General features: G+C 43.4%; 1 protein-coding gene across 1 annotated transcript in view; it reads left to right on the forward strand.

The window, feature by feature from the left end:
- SHB (SH2 domain containing adaptor protein B) overlaps positions 1 to 13473 on the forward strand; it is a 249053-nt gene that overhangs the window by 62789 nt on the left and 172791 nt on the right. The window contains exon 2 of the mRNA XM_029055698.2: positions 10086 to 10206. Within this exon, the coding sequence (XP_028911531.1) occupies positions 10086 to 10206 (121 nt within the window). The remainder of the gene's footprint in view (positions 1 to 10085; positions 10207 to 13473) is intronic.

Raw genomic sequence — 13473 nt, forward strand, 5'->3', positions numbered from 1 at the left:
TCCATTTCACCTGTCCATTTTCACCAGATAGAAGGCATAATTCTTAAAGGTTGTTTCATGTGCATACGAGTAATAATTGTTTTCAATTTTTTTTCCACCTTTAGGGACAAAAAGGTGGGAAGCAGAGGGTCTTCAGACAACTCCTTCTACAAAACCGTCAAAAATTTGTATTTGCAAAAGTGTTTCTCTTGGTTCTGTGTCATCTCTGGACATTAGAAGGGTGACTTAACCTGTCATATTCAGATACCCCAGTTATTATTTAACTACAGCCTTGCACTTTGCTTTTTCTTAGGAATTATTTAATGCAACCCTGTATGAAAGCAGTTAAGGTCATTAGTCCTCTTTAAAACACAGATTCTGGGCTAGCTGTCAAAGCCCATTGCTTTGACAGCTGAGTCCTGCTGCAGTCCTATTTTTCCCCAAATTACATTTTCAGATGTGAAGAAAGAAAAGACACAAGGTGTCAGTGATCCAACACCAACATGAAATATTTTCTCAGAAAAATGGAGACAACTGTCCTTAAAGGACAGAGAACTGGAGCTCTCTGCTTAAAGGATAGTTATTTTGCTTGCATTTTTTGATTGCAAGCTAAGATAAAGAGCACTTCCATTAACTTCCATCTTGGAAGCTCTGGCCAGCTACTTGGACGCTGCCTTGTATTTTTGTAAGGTGAGTTAAATTACCGCACAGTCAACTTGGTGTGGTCAGGTGGCTGAAACACCAGTTACTTAGGTCAAAGGACGTTGAGATAGCGGGCTTCTCTAACCTGGGATGCTTTTTAAAATGATTCTAGGTCCTGTAGCCTACAAGCAAGTAGTCTTTCTCTTGCCTTATTAGAGATGTCTCCAGTTTTCCATGACTTAAGTACAGAAAATGAGCTTTTCTCTGAACCAGGGGAGATCAGCACCCCCTTCTTCAGGCTGCCCCCCCGGCCCAAACCCCTGAACCAGTCTTAGGGTACCCAAAGATGTATCCAGTTCAAGGCTGCTAGTAGTATTTGTCCACTAGCCTGATTCTAACTACTGGGCGGTCATCCAGGCTCCAGTTTAAGGGGATGCAATTATGTTCACACCACGAGCTGAAAGCTGCCTCTCACTGCACTTCCCTTAAAGAAGACCTACACCAGACACCCATCCTCATTCTACCAAAAGAGTTTTATGGAAGTGTATCCTCTTTTGAGGTTCTGTGGAATTTTCCAGTCAACAGCCAGAGGGAGTGCTTATGTCTGTCCTAGTACAGTGCTGAACAGAGCCTTACCCAATCCCGGCTACCACCCACTGAGTCGCGCAGGATGCCATTACAATAGTGTCTTAGATCTTGGAGATGGAAAAGACCTATTGGGTCACCTAATCCTCCAGATTGACCCTGGAGAGGGAGGGGGAGGAGAAAGAAGCAGTTGAAATGACTTTACTTTCTTGCTTCACACTCATAAGTGAGAACCTCGAACACTGTGGGAAGATTAAATAAGGCCTTAGGGAAAAGTGACTGGTCTTTGAATACAGGTCAGCAGTGCTAATTAAGGGAAAGAGACTTTTGTTGGGAGGGGAGCCTCGGCCGAAGAAGCCTTCTTTCCCGGTTCTAACCAGAGGTACGTTCTTTTTCCTGTCAGCCACATAAAGGGCTGTGTAGTCAAGTTGTGAAGAGATGCCCATCATTCAACGGCGACAATTCACAAAAACATACTGAGGAAACCTGTTGAGTCCTTTAGTTTGGGACCGAATCCTCTATGCAGAAAACTGTATCATAACAACCAAGCCTTTAAGGTGAACATCATCAATCGATCAGTGGTATTAACTGCTCACTATGTGCAGAGCACTGGACTTGGGAGAGCACTTACAACGATACAACAGAATTAGCAGACACCTTCTCTGCCCGTATAGCAGCTGTCTGCTGTACATGAACAATCTAAAGCTCTATGCCAACCATAAAGTTCAGCTTCATAAGTTATTAAAGTACCAAGATCTTCCTTCGGTGGCTATTTGGTATGACTTCAAGCAAACCAACACAAAGGGTGGAAGGATAACATCAGTAAAGATCGAGTTACTAATAATTTAAAAACTTAGCGCAAGAGGAAGTCTACGAATACATGGGCTTTCCTCTTGCCGAGAGGGATTATCCACTCCACGATTAGAGAAAAACTGAAGACCGTGATTTACGTGCGGAGAAAATGTTCAAAAGCTTACTTCATGACAGACAGTTCTGCACTTGCAGTCCCGGTTCTAAGGCATTCATTTGATATTTTTCAGCCATCTGTGTACAGAACTTTAGGCCATCAGACATAATACTAATGCTAATGACAATTAGCTTAGGTTGTAAAGGCCTTAATGGTAGAGAGAGCCTATTACTTCTTTCGCATGTTGCCTTAATACAGTGCCGTGATACATTCTGATACCGTATGAATCTTCCCAAAAGCAGCGATTGAGGGGATTGCTAGACCCCTTGAAGGTGAAAAAGGGCTAATTAAATTTGTAACCTGTTCTACTCCAGAACTGCAAATCTGAGGGGCTAGTTTTATGACATCTCATTGGAACATAAGTTGGCTATTGAAACAGACCACGTTTCAGACTTCAGGTTTGGGAATATAGTCCAGAAGGTAGCGGCAAATCTAGCGTTCAACGGGAAATTCAAACTAGGAGACAGAGAATTGTATGGTAGCTAGTTGTGTGTTTAGGTAAAATTATATGGACAAGCTATCTAATTTATGGCAGGAACAAGACTGATGGCAAGAATAGTAGTTAAGGTGCAACGGGGCATATGCCAAAGTCTGAATGAGCCTTTTGGGGAAATTCCAAATCTCTGCTCCATCCAGGATTAACCTGTACGATTCTCTCCTCTTCCCCCAACCTCGCCTTTCCCATAAGTCAGGCCAAGTTTGGCCTAAAAGGAAAATGAGTGTTGCACCAGTATGGGCCCCGTGCTTATTGGGCTTATCCAAACGCTGTGATGTTGCGCCCATGCTTTTTTGCTCAGTGTGAGGGGCTTGGCCTTTTGTTGATCTTCAGCTTTCCCCTAAAGGTTTCTGTGTCCTTTATAAAGTTATCAATCAACATTCGAGTGCTTACTGTGTGCAGAGCACTGTAAGTGCTTGGGAAAGTTCAGTACGGTAGAGTTGGCGGACACGATCCCCGAACGAGCTGTCGGGTTTCGGATAGTGCTTGCTGGTGATTCACAGAGCAGGGCCCGGAAGACCAGATCAACAGTGGAGGGGGGATGGGGAAGAAAAGGACATGCATGGGGAGTGATGTATTTAGTTTAGAGTGGAGGTCCCAAAGCCTATCAGTGGGCTGAAATCATAAATGGTCCTTGCTTATGTTTGGGGGGGGGGGGGGGGCCTCAAGTAAACAATCAAAACTCAATCATCAGTGTTATAACTGAGAATATGCTACATCAGAGGAAGGGTACAATTATTACAGTCAATGACAACTCACGTGCTTTTCTTTGTTCTTTCACTATGGCGCTTTGACACGTGCTAGTAGGAGAAGGAAGAGATGGATTATTTTTAAAACGTGTTATTGAATAAGAAATTAAATTTCTGCATCTTTCCCTCCTTGAAAGTGGCATTTGCCCCTAGGATTCATGTAACTTGTTGCCTGCCAGAAAATAGTTGTCAGCCAAACAATAATAGCAGTAGGGTGTGAATTCCACCACCCACCCACCTCCACTTGATTGAGGTGTGAATGTCAAAACCTACGGGGAATGACACCCAACTCCAAAGTGCTTCTCCAGGGACCGAGGGACCGGGAAACAAGGCTGTCTGCTCTGATTTAGAAGTTTCCACTTTGATTCTTGCACAGTTTTGCAGATGCTCTGAGGGGGTGTTTTAAAAAGTTCCAGAGATTGGTTTGAACCTGAGAAGAGCTCCTCAGCATACCCTGTTCCTCTTATTTCTTGCCAAAAACGAGACGTTTATTTTGGCCTAATTTTTTGTATGTGTATGTGATCTTTTTCAGTGACCTCAGAGGCCATCCTTTTTCTTGAGAAGCATTCCAGCCTCTCCCCAAATTATCCATTCTGTCATCTTTAAGGATCGAGCCTTCCCCCTCAATAGCGTCATTTCAACCTTGTCTCCCCAACCTTTTCTCTTGCTTCTCTATTAAAGAAAGGCTCCCCTCTACATCTTTCTCCTCCCTTCTCCCCTGCCCATTGCATCCCCAGCATCATCCCTGGTTTAGCCACTACCATTTGTATGATCTGTCTCTCCAGACTGCAGTCTCACCTATGCTCTGCATCCGCCCTTTTGTTTTCTACATATCTCTCACTGGTATCGGTTATCTCTTTAGTGGGCTGTCTCCTGTAATCACCACAGAGGAAAGGCAGTGCTGACCAAGGAATGGAAAGTGCACAAGAACACAGAAATGGAACCTCCTGGCCTGCCCAGAATGCACATGATTTAGCCAGAAAAGCACGCAGAATTTCCAAAGTAAAAGAAACCAATCTAACACTAGGGATGGGCGATGAGCTGTAACAACTCTCAACCAGATTTGCGGCAGTGGTCTAGTGGCTGCGTAGATTCATCCTAATAAAGTAATGTGGTCATGAATTGACCGTGTGTCTTCCGGGGATCTCTGACCCATCCTCCCTCAATTCACTTTCTGGGAATAAATGAATGACAGATGAGCCTCGATCCTGAAACTTCGGGACTAAGAATCCATGCCAAGGAATAGATTATAGAGTTGTTAGTTTCTGCAGTGGTATTAATATGCTGCCTTCCCTACCAGTGACATTCCAAGTGGGGCACAGAATACAGTGACTCAGTAGGTGGGCAAGGGTAGAGCACACGATGAAATGCATGGAGAGGGTTTTTATGTGCACTGACGGCCCCGCAGCATGGTGTCCATACTGTGCTGTGGTTCCGTAATCAAACAAGTGGCTGGTTGCCCTGGTAGCTGCTGTGACCTCGGCTGCCTCATGTAGCCAGCAGTTCTGCACGATTTTCCTCATCCCACTTTGTGGAAGGTCCTAAGTGGTCCTTTGGTCAGAAACCTTCACTTGGCAGAACTGAAACTAGAACCCAAGTCTCCTGATTTCCACAGTGGTGACCTTTTCCACTGGACGGACAAGCAGGGCTCCAGGACATTGCAGTATCGATATGAAAATATAACCTTATGAAAAAAGGTAGAACTAGTAATTTTGGATTTGGGCGGGAGTGGGGAGTGCATTCTTATGCCTTCTGCTTGCTAGCTGATAGAGCCAGCAAAGAGAATTTTGGTGTCCATTTTCTCATTACTCGATTTGATCCCTACATAGACCCTTTCCAGAGCAATGTAGGCTATAGACTTTTCAGGTTTTACTTGATTTTTACCCCAGTTCTTTGTAAACTCCGATTGCCTCTGCCTCGGGAGCTTCCTGTAGCTCTGCCGAGATTGGAAATCGCTGCTACTCACTGCTCCTCTTGTTACGTTCCCCTTCCCACTCCTCCCTCCATTCCAGATAGCCCTGTGCCCTACTCTTCTTTCCCTGCTTCTCCCCACTTCCACACCCACCTTAGAAACTGGACCAGGAAACAGGAGTAAAGAGAGGAACTGCTTCTGCAGAGTGTCCTGCTCTTTCTTCCTGGGGAACAGGCCCAGCTAGAGCAGCCCCTTCCTACCAGCGTCTCCCTCCACCATGGGTATTTGGCATTGGTGCTCCCTTTCCCCCTGCAGAGCTCTGAACCGGACAATCATAAACTGAAAAATGAAAATGGAAACCCAGTTGTATCCTGAATTTTGAAAACCTATATTTACTCTGCATGTTTTTTGAACTCAAAAAATCCCCACCCCCGTGTCAAAGTAAACGCAGCCTGTAGTACTCGCCCATCCCAACGCCACGCACATACTGTTTCTTTCGACACTGTAGCACATTGTACCCAAACAGGCTCGGGCTTTTTGATGTATGTTCTCAAATTCCCTAGTGCTGTAGTCAAAATGCACAGTGTAAACACGCATCATGGCAGAACTGAATGTACTCTGTGTACAAGTTACAAATCAAAAACACCAAAGTCTACATTTCAGAGGCTTGGGGAGGTTAAACATTCCAATATTACCAGAAGGGTTGGCCCCATTTTTTCTGGGAGTTCTGGGATGCTGAGAAGTTTGCATAGTGAACAAAATGGCCCATTTATTTAAGTCTTGGTTGAAGATGTCCATTCCTACTCGCACTCCTTGTGCTTATTTTCAAACTGTGGGGGAATGAAGCCTGAGGTAGCGTAAGATGGCTGGATCTGCCCCTATGTGCTGCTTGGAGTAGGTGAGAGACAAAAGCTGGGAAAGGAAGGAAAGAAAGAGGGAGGCAACTGACTACTGGTGATATGGTGATGAGGAGAAGAATTTCATCCCATAGTGTGATTCTGAGCATGGGTGGGAACAATGGATTGAGTGAGGGGAAAGGAAGAAGTGACACTTGCTGAAAAAGCATCATCCCTTCCCCATACTCAGTTTTATACCCATAGATTTCAATGTCCTACTTTACATACAATTATTACCCTCTTCTCTCACGCTGCTCCTCCACTCAAACACACCCAGGAAAGCTAATTTTGATTTTTTTAAACTTGGGAGGAGGAGAACATTTTACAATTACTTTCTGTTCTCTTGCAGAGCTCTCTGCAAGTACCCCAGCTTCTTTTACATAAAAGAAAGAACCTATTTAAATTATGCCAAGATATGTCTTTGCTGTGCTCAATTTACAGTGGGGGGGGGGGGAGGAGGTTGGTTTGTGTGTCTGTGTGTGTATTATATGCCACTCCTTGGTAAAAAGCAATTTGAATGCTTCCTACAACTTTGGGAAAAACATTGAATAAACTTTAAAGTTAAAGCCAGGAAGTACTTCTCAAGAAAATAGAATTAATCGAGCATAAATTAAAATTTAGTGAGTTTTAGATCGTTCTCATCTCCTTACCCTCTTTAAAGTTAAGAAACAAGCTAATTAATTGAACCCCTTCAGGGTTTTCTTTTTAAACTGAAAAAATTTGAAGCTTTTTAGAAACTGAGAGGATTTGCAACTGTCAGCAGGTATAAACGAAACCATATGTCAGTGCAGTCCAGCTGCTTTATCTAGGCAGAGAATTTGTAAATTCTCATTTAACTGAAATAAGTAATGCCGGCAGCTGTAGGCTCTGTGACAGCACTGAGCAGTATATCTAATTTTAATTAGAAAAAACAGATATAGTGTGCTATAGAACAGATTCCCAGGTCTTGCCAAATGAACAAAGGATGAATTTATATCCTGCACGATTCAGTATATGGAGTACCTCATAATCTAATAATGAGTGTACAAAAATTTCCCTGGAAATGAATGTAATCTGTATAACTCTTTTATCTAAAGAAAAATGTTTGTATTTCAGAAGTGTGTGTGTGTGTGTGTGTGAGAGAGAGAGAGAGAGAGAGAGAGAGAGAGAGAGAGAGAGAGAGAGAGAGATAGAGCGAGCGAGCATCAGAGACAGAAAACAAGAGAGATAGAGGGAAATAAGATCAAATCTCATATGGAGCAATTTCATCATTTTATCCATTTTAGCTTCTGGTCTCTTGAACTCTGGAAGATGTTACCATTGTACTTAAACCAAGTCAACATTTGATGTTATCCTGTTTGACAGCATTTCATGTGTATAATTTTCTCCCTAATGTTTTCTGCAAGTGGTGAAGTAGAAATATCAAATAAAAGACATTAGCCATGTTAGGTTATTTTTCTGTTTCATGTCATTTTAGTGCAGTTATTTTAAAGAAAACTATTACAGTGTCAGCATCTGGAGGAGAAGCCCAGCAGGGAGCCCAAGATACTATCCATCAGTTCTTGACAAGGCTGCATCAGGAAAGTAAATGGATGGTGTTTTAGCTCTGGGGCTTTTCCAGATAAACCTGCCCTTGTTCCACTGAGAAATTACTGCTGCATGATGCACATTGTTGTCTTTGTGTTAAGTGCACACAGTCGCTGACACCACTTTGACAGTACTGCTGATTACAGCTCGGGAATACATTACTGTCGACACATAGTATTTTTCATTGAGTTCGCTATTATAGCTGCAATAACAAGCCATTCATTTCAGTTGTTAAGTAAAACAAAGGATGCTTTTTCTCATCTCCCTTCTTTCCTCATGGGGTTTACAAGACTCCAAAATACCTTAAATTATAGGTAGAGAAAATGCGCCAGGGATTAATCCATAAAAGCTCCAATTAATTTGGGATGGCACTGTCGAGAAGGTGACCACATGACTGTAGGGTTAGACATCTGTTCAGTGTACACTCATTTCACTAGTTCTCAATCTGAGCTTTGAATTCCACATTTCAGTAAGATGTACTGAGAGTTAATGAAACTGGTGAGCCAATTTATTTTCTGCCTCCTGGGCGGCTAGCCCTCCCAAACTGGGCTAAGACCAAGTGAGAAGCTAGCCCAGTACGGGCGCAATACCACTTGTTTGTGTTTAAATGGCCAAGTTGTGTTTTGCACGGGCATTCTCTTTTCAGGGTTTGCCCTGGTAGAGTTTCTTTCAAGTGAATTCCTCATGTGGATGTTGGCGTCAGTCGTCAGGATGTTAATTTGTTGACATTTTCACTTTTTCGAGCTCTCCATTAGTCATTTGCCCTAACCAACATGAGACTTGGAATTTGGACGTGTTGGAGCTGCAGTTGAAGAAGAGCCTTTTAAAACCACTGTGGAGTAATCGGTGTTTCCTTAGAAAATTTCCTTAAAAGCAAAGCCACCACCAAATGTGATTCTCAAACTGCCGCCTCTTTGTTAAGTACCCCAATTCGCAGCATACTTCAGTAGTTAATAGTCTTGATTCCCTGCGAATGCTGGGTATTTTTAAATCTAACCAGAACCAGTATAACTCATTTCCCCCCCCACTAAATCCTAAAGTCGTGATTCCCAAATCATGTTTTTTTTTTCTTCTATTTCAAGTTAGCTGCATTTCCTATTTCAACACTATAAAAACCAGTAACTAAAACTATAAACACCAGGGAAAAAAAAAATTGAGTTTCTGGGCACAGTAGGTTTTGTCATAATTTCACCACCTTTCCCTGTTTATCTTAATTTTATAAGCTTTAAGGACAAATGAGTTAAAAGCTTTGTAATGAAGTGGGAGATGACTTCTTTTGATACTTACATTTCATGCGAACTTTCCTTTTTTTTCCATCCATTTGCAAATGTCAACTGAAAACCAGAACCAAGGAATGTCAGTATCCTTCAGATTTAACAAAATGGGAGTACTCTTTTAAGAATTTCTCATTGAAGCTGCTCTGGGTATTTTCAATATGAGCATGGGGGTGGGGGAGACTTGGGGAGTGGAGATTTGAGGGGATGAGACATTGCTGAGAAGCAGCGTGGCATAGTGGATCGAGCACGGGTCTGGGAGTCAGAAGGTCATGGGTTCTAATTCCAGCTCTGCCGCGTGTCTATGCTGTGCTGTGTGACCTTGGGCAAGTCACTTCTCTTCTCCGGACCTCAGTTACCTCATCTGTAAAATGGGGATTGAGACTGTGAGCCCCACATGGGACAGGGGCTGTGTCCAACTCGATTTCCTTGTATTCACCCCAGCGCTTAGTACAGTGCCTGGCACATAGGAAGCGCTTAACAAATACCATTATGATGATTATTGTTATTATTCATAATTATGATGTTGGGGGTGGGATCTTGAGGAGATGGGGAGGGAGTAGTAGAGGGGAAGGAGGGAGAATGGGAAGGAGAGAGAGGAGAAGGAAGGGGAAGTAAAGAGAAGTAAAGAGGAAGGAGGGAGTTGTGCCTCCTCCCCTACCGCCTCTCCTCCGATCCTCACTGGGCACCAGGGTCTGGGTGTGAGTGGTCCCTTTGCCCTGCCCCAGAATCACCCACTTGCTTGCCTCCTCCTTGCCCTGTTAGCAAACAGGCCCTTGTCTTTTGTGATGTGGAGGTTCAAATGATAGGGGCGTTGGGGTCGGGGTGCGGGGGGGGGGGGGGGGGCGTCCTAAAAGCATTCAGGAGCATCGGAAAATGTGCCCCTTGAAGTTGACTGGGTTTTCATTTTCAGTTTTAAATGCTGCACCAGCTGGCACTTTTCAAGCCTACCCTTTGGCTTCCAGACAGAGAAACCAACTCAGGATGGCAGTAATGTGGCTGCAATTTTCTCATTTCAGGTTATCATAGCAGATGACTATTCAGATCCATTCGATGCCAAAAGTGAGCTGAAGAACAAAACCGGAAAAGGAGAGAGCACTGGCTACATGGAACCATATGAAGCCCAGAGAATAATGACCGGTAAGGATTGCCAATGAGCCAAACACCCACAGTTCAATAAATTAACTCTCAGCTGACTAAGTTCCCTCTGATGAATAGGTAACACTCCAGTTAGATAGGTTTCGTAGAGTGGAGAGGCAGGTAGAAAAGTGTGGTTTATTCAGATGAGTCTAAGTAAATTGGGAGGATGCACCAGAGTCTAAGTAAATTGGGAGCACCAGAGGTTCACGGTTCTGACATGTTTTTTCCGTAATCTTCGGTTGATAAGTCGCTTTGGAGAAGCAGACAGACGCAGATAGGTCGGGAGGCGGGTGGCAGTCTGGAGACTCAATCAAAAGGACTTCAGGAACACTGTCAGCTTTTTATGTGGAGAGGGATAGTTGAGTGTTAACAGAGCATCCTGGAATAATCTGGAAGAGATTTGGGAAATTTACGAGTTTAAGGTTCATTATTAAAAAGAAGAGTCTCTCTAATGTTTCTTGGTTAGGCACATGCTTTTTGTAAGGGTGCGGGGAGATATACTGAACTTGCGTGATATCCTGGCCCTTTTGGGAAGCGGTTTTAGAATACATTTTTATGCCTGTTTTTCCACTGAAACCTGCAGATTAGTGTATTAGGCTTATTTATAAGAAAAGGTAATATCTTAATCATTTTCCCGGCAACTAATTGAGCTGTTACATAGTCAGTGAGCTTTGTGTGAAAGAAAAGTAGACCCTTACCATAAGGAAAGGTAACATTTTCATGCAGATAACTCTGTAAATGCGAGTCACGGTCCTTCCAAATTGGGCATATTCCCCTCTACTCCAAGACCTCCCTTTGGGGTTTCTGGAAGTTCTCCAACCAAGAAGAAAGGATTTCTGCATTGAAAGAACTAGGGCTTTCTGCCTCTTAGTCAGTCACCTGCATTTAGGAGTCTCTCTGACCTATTTGGGAATCGAGGAAAAGTGTTTGCTTTCTTTCAGCCACAGATAATCCTTCGGCGTTAACACTCCTCTTGAGATGAATGGAAGAATTTGGTTTTGATACACTCAGAGGCATTAGAAATAATTACAAAACGCTCCTTTGTATTCTTACAGCTTCTTTGAGACCGAGGAGTTCAAAGTGCTTTACAAATGTGTACTTAATCCCGGCCAGTAAGCAGGCAAACGATAAATATCATCATCATTTTAAGATGGAGAAAATGAGTTTTAGGGCTTAATGAGTATATGAAATACATAGAGCAAAGGCTGGTTCAGCATCTGAAAGCTCTCAATGTCACTTTAAACAGTTCGTAGACCTTTGGAAGAAAATAAAGGACATTCAGGTCTTAAAGAAATGCTTTCGTTGTGGAGACCTTTTGTGTTTATAAACCCACAGAGAAGTGGTTTCTATGTTGAAGTCCTAACAGTAGAAGATACCTATTTTCAATTTAGCGTACGGAAATAAAGACCGTGTCTAAAGTAGACAAATGGCGGCTGACGTAGCTTTCTTGCTTGTGTCTGACGAACCAAGTATAGGATCTACCCTGTCCTTCCTCTTTTACTCTCCTATGAAATCAATATCATTAAAATAAAGCACTCAACATCTTTTGGTTTTACAGTTAAGTCTGCATTCATCTTCTGAAAGCCAGACTTTTAAAAAGAATGCTTAGTATAAATTCACAGGCCTGGGAGTCAGAAGGACCTGGGTTCTAATTCTGACTCCACCTCGTGTCTGCTGTGTCACCTTGGTGCCTTAAGTGCCTTAACTTTTCTATGCCTCAGTTACCTCATCTGTAAAAGAGGCACAAGAGCGTGAGCCCCATGTGGGACAGGGACTGTGTCCAACCTGTTTAACTTGTGTCTGCCCCATTGCTTAAAACAGTGCTTGGCACATAGTAAACACTTAACAAATAGCGTTATTATTATTATTGTAGATTGAGGATTCAGGTGACCTTTTGGACACAATAAAAGTGTAATACTGAATTTCCAGTCACTTAAAGTTCAAGTGATATCAGTTGTATTTCTTCCTGCCAGTAAAACAAAGGAAGTTTGTTCTAATTTAACTAGTAAAAATACATTTCCTCATTCTTGATGTGAAGAACTTGCTTACTTTCCCATTTGTTTCTGATCTGCATGGCAAGGCCTGATGATACTAGTTTCAGGGCAGGTAATGCAGGTAGACAAGAGAAGCTCTGGGTTCTGCACGCCTGGAGGAGAGAAGCATTTCAAATGTTTGGAAGGTTGTGACGATTTGGACTGCTGGAGTGGTGAGGAGATAAGGGATGCTATCTTGCCCTGTTGCTTTTATTGGAATTTTCAGCCAGTTAGTTTTTCCATGTTCCTCCTCTTGCCCTCTCTGCCCTGAGCCCCCTGTGGGCTAAGGGCTGGAATCCATGTGTTCTACTCAGCAGAGAGGCAGTGTTTTGCACTTTGAAAGTAGTTCCTAAATGCTTCTGATCAATTGAAAAAGATCTGTGTTCAAGTCCCGAAACGATAGTTGTTTTTTTTCATTCGAGTAATAAGGAACTCTTCGAAGGGAAGCAGTTTGACCAAGGGATAGGATTTGGGAGATTTGAGTTCTAATCCCCTCTCTGCATTAACTTTGCTCTGGGACCAAGGGCACGTCAGGTGCTTTCTTGCTCTGCAGAATGGATGTTCTGTTGATGCTGATGGAATGCCCGTGGGTCTGGGAGCAGTTCAGTCACTTTTATGGAGGTGCTGAGAGGTGTTCCTGAGTGCTAGTGTCTCCACCTCTCTCTACCACCTCAGAATTCAGTTACTTTTTGACAGTACCACAGTGATAATGATAACAATGATGGTATTTGTTAAGCGCTTACTATGTACCAAGCACTGTTCTAAGCACTGGGCTAGATACAAAGTAATCAGGCTGTCCCACGTGGGGGCTCACACTTTTAATCCTCATTTTCCAGATGAGGTAACTGAGACCCAGAGAAGTGAAGTGACTTGCCCAAGGTCCTGCAGCAGACAGCGTGGCGCAGTAGAAGCAGCATGGCGCAGTGGAAAGAGCACGGGCTTTGGAGTCAGGGCTCATGAGTTCGAATCCCAGCTCTGCCACTTGTCAGCTGTGTGACTGTGGGCAAGTCACTTCACTTCTCTGTGCCTCAGTTCCCTCATCTGTAAAATGGGGATTAAGACTGTGAGCCCCACGTGGGACAACCTGATTCCCCTGTGTTTACCCCAGCGCTTAGAACAGTGCTCTGCACATAGTAAGCGCTTAACAAATACCAACAAGTGGCGGAGCCGGAATTAGAACCCACGTCCGCTGACTCCCAAGCCACGTTGCTTCCCACAGGTCTGAGGTGGATTG

Source organism: Ornithorhynchus anatinus, chromosome X5 (genome assembly GCF_004115215.2).
Source record: "Ornithorhynchus anatinus isolate Pmale09 chromosome X5, mOrnAna1.pri.v4, whole genome shotgun sequence".
Classification (NCBI taxonomy): Eukaryota; Metazoa; Chordata; class Mammalia; order Monotremata; family Ornithorhynchidae; genus Ornithorhynchus; species Ornithorhynchus anatinus.